General features: G+C 34.9%; 1 protein-coding gene across 1 annotated transcript in view; it reads right to left on the bottom strand.

Moving 5' to 3' along the window:
- The window catches only part of CLUL1 (clusterin like 1), a 30,994-nt gene that overhangs the window by 12,103 nt on the left and 13,433 nt on the right, over positions 1-5,458 (bottom strand). Inside the window, exon 5 of the mRNA XM_023530794.1 lies at positions 3,362-3,499. Within this exon, the coding sequence (XP_023386562.1) occupies positions 3,362-3,499 (138 nt within the window). The remainder of the gene's footprint in view (positions 1-3,361; positions 3,500-5,458) is intronic.

Raw genomic sequence — 5,458 nt, 5'->3', positions numbered from 1 at the left:
ATAAATAGTAGAGGAAAAAGATTTATAATGTTTTGGAAAATATTTCATTTATTTTATATTTATCAAGTATAAGATTATAATTATAGCTATGTGCTTAGTTTTAGAATAAAGGGTGAATCAAACGGTGATTGAAGAGGCAAAAACCATTGTTTGACAAAATCTATGAGAGTTGTTTGTAATAGCAAAAAGTCGGAAGCAACTTAAACATACTTTAGCGGAAAAATGCATAAGTAAATTGTGATATGCATACATAGACTACATACGACAGTGAATTAATGAATTAGAACAGCATATGTTCACATGATTAAATCTCACAAACTGTACTGAGTAAAGAGCCAAGTGGCAAAAGAATACATAAGCAATAAAATTTATTTTGTTAAGAAAAATTATCCAAAACTTGGAAATAAGGCAAGAGAATGGCTGCATGTCCTCGCAATGTCATATAAAGCATTGGTTAAGAGAGCCACCCAATGATTACTAAATTACCTAAGGCAGGGGTCCTCAACCTCCAGGCGGTGGACCGGTATCTGTCCATGGAACTGGGACGAGTCAGCGAAGCTCCATCTGTATTTGCCGCACTCCATAGCGCTAGCATCACCGCCTCAGCTCCACCTCAGATCCTCAGGCATTAGGTTCTCATAGGAGCACCGGTCCCTGGTGCCAAAAAGGTTGGGGACCGCTGCAAAGCCTGAGGAAATGATCCTTGTTGGATTTACTATTTACTGTTGATTAGGGCCAGACTCTATGCAGTTAGATGTAAATTATAGATTAGAAAATTGCAACTGATTTTTGTCCAGTGGAGATGTAAATTATTTTGGTCTGATGGAAAAGATAACTGCAAAAATTATAGTTTTATTGCCCTTTAGTACATTAACTAACTTTTATCTAATTTCGGAATCTTCAACATGCTGTCTATCTTTGACTATAAATACTTCAGGCAGTCTCTCCTATACTCTCCTGAAACAGCTTGAACACTGCTGGTTCCTCATGAATAAATTAATCTTGGCACGTGCTTGTTTTATAATTGTATCAGTCGTATTTTTAAGCTTAAACATTGTACTTTGACGATATAAAAATAAAAAACATGTAAAATACTGCTATGTGTAATGTGTGCTGTATGTAAACATACATGATAAAAATATAGAGAAATGCAAGGAAATAATAAACACCAAATTCAAAATAGCAGTTTCCTTTTAGGGATAAAGAGGATGTGATGTGGAAGGGGCACAGTGAGGACTTCACCCATTTTGGTCATGTTTTATTTCTTAATTTAGGCAATAGACGCATGGGTTTTTATTATTTATTCTTTACATATTTACACTAAAATGCATTTTATAATAAAAGTTTTAAATTGTATGGGAACACATTAGAATATACCTTCTTTTATGTTTTACTTGTGCAGCAGTCAATTTACATTACATATATTCTGTGTTACCTGCTGAATACTGTATCTGATGCATTATCTGATGTATACTGATTATATGATGTGTTTATACTGTATTATCTGATTTCTTCTGTATTATCTTTTCCAGATTTATTGAGAAATAATTGACATACATCACTGTATCAGTTTAAGGTATACAGCATGATGCTTGATTTACATATATCGTGAAATGATTCCTGCAGTAAGTTTAGTTAACATCCATCATCTCACATAGACACAATGAAAAGAAAAGAAAAAAAACCTCCTTGTGATGAGAACTCCTAGGATTTACTCTCTTAACAACTTTCATATGTACCATACAGCAGTATTAGCTATAGTCACCATGCTACACATTATATCCCTAATACTTATTTATCTTATAAACTGGAAGTTTGTACCTTTTGACCATCTTCCTCCCATTCCCTCTCCCCTCATCTTCTGTATTATTTTACAATAATCAGTGAGAGATTATTCATCAAAGTTTTAAACTGGATGAAAGGAAGTTAATGATGAGGTGTTTGAGTGGGACTATTTTTTAAACTATTTTTTATTTTTCAATTACAGTTGATATACAATATATATTTGTTTTGGGTGTACAACATAGTGATTAGACATTTATATACCTTACGAAGTGATCTCCTGATAAGTCTAATACCCACCTGACAACATACATACTTATTAAACAATTATTGACTATATTACCTATGCTATATTTTACATCCCTGTGACTTTTTTGAATAATTGGCACTTTCTACTTCTTAATCCCTTCCCCTTCCTCATCCATCTCCCCAGGCCCCATATCATCTGGCAACTATCAAAATGTTCGCTGTATCTATGAGTTCGTTTCTGTTTTGTTTGTTCATTTATTTTGTTTTTCAGATTCTGAGTGGGCCTATATTTGTAAGTGGTTAGTATATTAGTGTATATTTTTCTCTTATAAAAACTTTTGTTTCTGTATGCAACCTTACAACTGTGACATAAAAAACAAAACACTTGAATAATGAGAATCATTAATATTTCAGACATTTTATTTAGTCTTCAAAATACCTATATGAAGTAGATAAATTAATGCCATTTTCCAAATGATGAAACGGAGGTGCAAAGAGTCACCCAGTTAGCAATTCAGGAGAAACAAGACCCTCATTGGCTCTGACAGAAAGGTCTAGTTTAGATTCAGTTTCCTACTCCAAGCCCTTAGTCACACTTTAAAAAATTTCTTTCCTTTAAGTCTTTATCAAGGTGAAAAACAGAAGCACCAGAATCAAAACCTCTTTTTGGCTTTTGTAAGAAAATGTGATTTCAGACCCTAGCTGGCTGGGAAAAGCAACTTTAATTACAGGAAGACGAGGGGAGGGAGGTAGAAAAGGGGCAAGAAGTGGAAGAAGTGGATGGAGGGAAGGATTTCTCACCTGGGGAAGGAACAGGAAGGTCACTCCTAGTCAGATCTGGGAGAGCAAAGTGGGCTTGGGGCTTTCGAGAAGAAGCCGCTTTTCATATTTAAACACCAGTTAGTAATTAACCCATCAACTAGAAAGGATTACTGCCACTTTCAAAAAAAAAAGAAAAACTCTCCTGGCTAAAATTCGCTTACACAATGGAAAGATTACCTCCATTGGTGGTATTTTCTTTGCAGTAAAAAGGAAAGAGTTGCCCTAATTTGTTCATAGTTCTCTTCTGCACACATTAGTGTTTATTTGGTCTTTAACCGTAAAATATTTTTATAGGAACGAGTAGGAAATTTTAAAAAGGTGAAAAGTGAGTTCATCTCCTTTTGAATAATAAGTTCATAAACTACACTGAGCACCCCTATATGGAAATGAGCTTGCAAAAAAAAAAGTGCTTGAAGGGAAGTAAATGAATCCACAATGCTTGTAAAAGTGAGATTTTGACCTTTGACCAGAATACTATTAGAGGCCCGAGAAACCAATAATTATTTACCTTCCCACAGGTAATCTTGACATTTTTGGCATCTTGCATGAAATTGGAAACATTCTGAGAAATTCTGGCCAAGTTCTCCACACAGTCCTCTGTCCCGCACAGGCATCATCTTTGAATTCAGGCCTCTAGGGTCAGCATCTGTAGGTAACGGTGTTTATACATTGGTGCCATTAGAGCACTTTAAGGACTACATACAATGTCATTTCTTTTTTCTTACCCGTGCCTTCAAAATCTTCTTCCTATATTCAAACATAGGACTGCATATTGGTGTAACCACTTGCAAGGACGATTTGACATCTATTAAAAGTTGCATATGTACTTTAATCCAGCAATCTCATTACTATTATTATGACTCATCACTTTAGTACACTCCCTTCTCCCCATCCCCAGAAAGGTTAATGCATATAATTTTATTTTCTGGAAGGAATCATAAGAAACTATTAATAGTAGCTATCTTTTGGAGAGAGACTTGATGGGGTAGGAGAGGGCAGCTTTCATTAATTTTGTTCCTTTGTGTATATGAATTATTTTAAATTTAGTGTGTCTTATTTTTATCATTATTATTTCTGATGTCAATGTGGTTAACTAAATAGGGGATTGTGCCACTTTTCTCTCTGGACTTGTGTTAAAAAATACTAATGATTATTTTAATTTGTAAAGCCATTATTGGGGGAAGTACATTGGAGTTCCAAAGATATTGAAAATGTCTGTTTCTCAAACTAGGTGATAGAGATTTACTTTATTACTATTCTTTTTGCATTTCATATACTTAATGTTATGAACAGAGGATGAAATATTTAGGAAAACCTCTAAAGCAGGTCAATTTTTGAGAAACCTTTTTTTTTCTGGTAGCATTAATTATTCATAAAAAATTATGATATAAAGAAGTCTATCCAACAGAAAACTAACAGTTCCCAACTGTTTCACATTAGGAAAAGTTTATTATTAATTTAAAACCTGATGATTTTCTGTTATATTTAATCCTCAACATTTAAAAATGAAACATTTCATTTTGAGATAAATTATGAAGTTCGTTGCTTAAAAACCTATGAGGCGATTGTTAGATTATATGGTATGTAAGGCAACCACTTCCTTTGTCGGATAGAAAGTCATTTCCTCCCAGCTTCCAGCTCTGGACTTATTGGCATCTCTTCTTGCTCCCAAGAACCCCTGTGAGGGGTTCTACTGTCGAACTTATCTCTGTCTTATGTACTGTATGCTTTATCTTCTCTATTAGACTCTGAGCCCTGTGAGGAAAGGGATTTGGTCTTGTCATCTTAATCTCGCCATTCCTCCGAAATAACTTCTTCCGTTGTTTCCCTTATGATATGGCAATGTAATTATCCACTGATCTGTTTTCCTTTTTTTCTGGATGGAGCTCCTAAAAGTCGGGGGCTATGTTATATCGTTGTCTTATTTCCAGCATCTAGGTTAATACCTGGTATATAGATCAGGGGCCGTAAACTCTAGGTCCATATGACACTAATCCCCCATCCTGTATCCATGGTAATAAGCCATCACCTTATTTCAGTCGCAGTGACAGAGCCTCAGGGCCCTTCTAGGTAGCAATTTCTGGTGCCGTCGCTAATATAAATCATCTACTCTCCCACCTGTTTCTGTTTTCCCCACGAAGGGAAAATTAAGGTCAGCAAACACCCTCTAAAGTAGGATTAGAACCCAGATCTCCCAGTACTGTGTCAAGCTACAATATCACACAGTTTCAGTGAACAGGATCTCATCTTTTCTTTCCGGGGATTTATAAGGCAAGTGAGGACAAGCTATTTTATTCTCTTTCAACAGATTCAGGAATTGAGGTCTAAAAAGACCAAAGTAGGAAAAAAATTCTTCCATTGTCACCTTCCTCCTTTTAATAGTATTCATTATTCAATTTTAGCTATTTTTCTACTTTTGCTTTCAGGACGATTATGGCAAATAAAGTCCATCAGTGAAGGTTGCCAGATAAATAGTACTCACTCAGTAAATGTTGGCTATTGTAATTGACAAGAGGCATGTAATAGTTTACTATTTTTATTGTAACAGATTACCACAAATTTAGTAGCTTGAAACAACACAAATTATCTTATAGTTCTGGAGGTC

The sequence above is a fragment of the Pteropus vampyrus genome, unplaced genomic scaffold (assembly GCF_000151845.1).
Source record: "Pteropus vampyrus isolate Shadow unplaced genomic scaffold, Pvam_2.0 Scaffold55, whole genome shotgun sequence".
NCBI lineage: Eukaryota > Metazoa > Chordata > Mammalia > Chiroptera > Pteropodidae > Pteropus > Pteropus vampyrus.
This window is presented reverse-complemented; position numbering and strand designations above follow the sequence as displayed.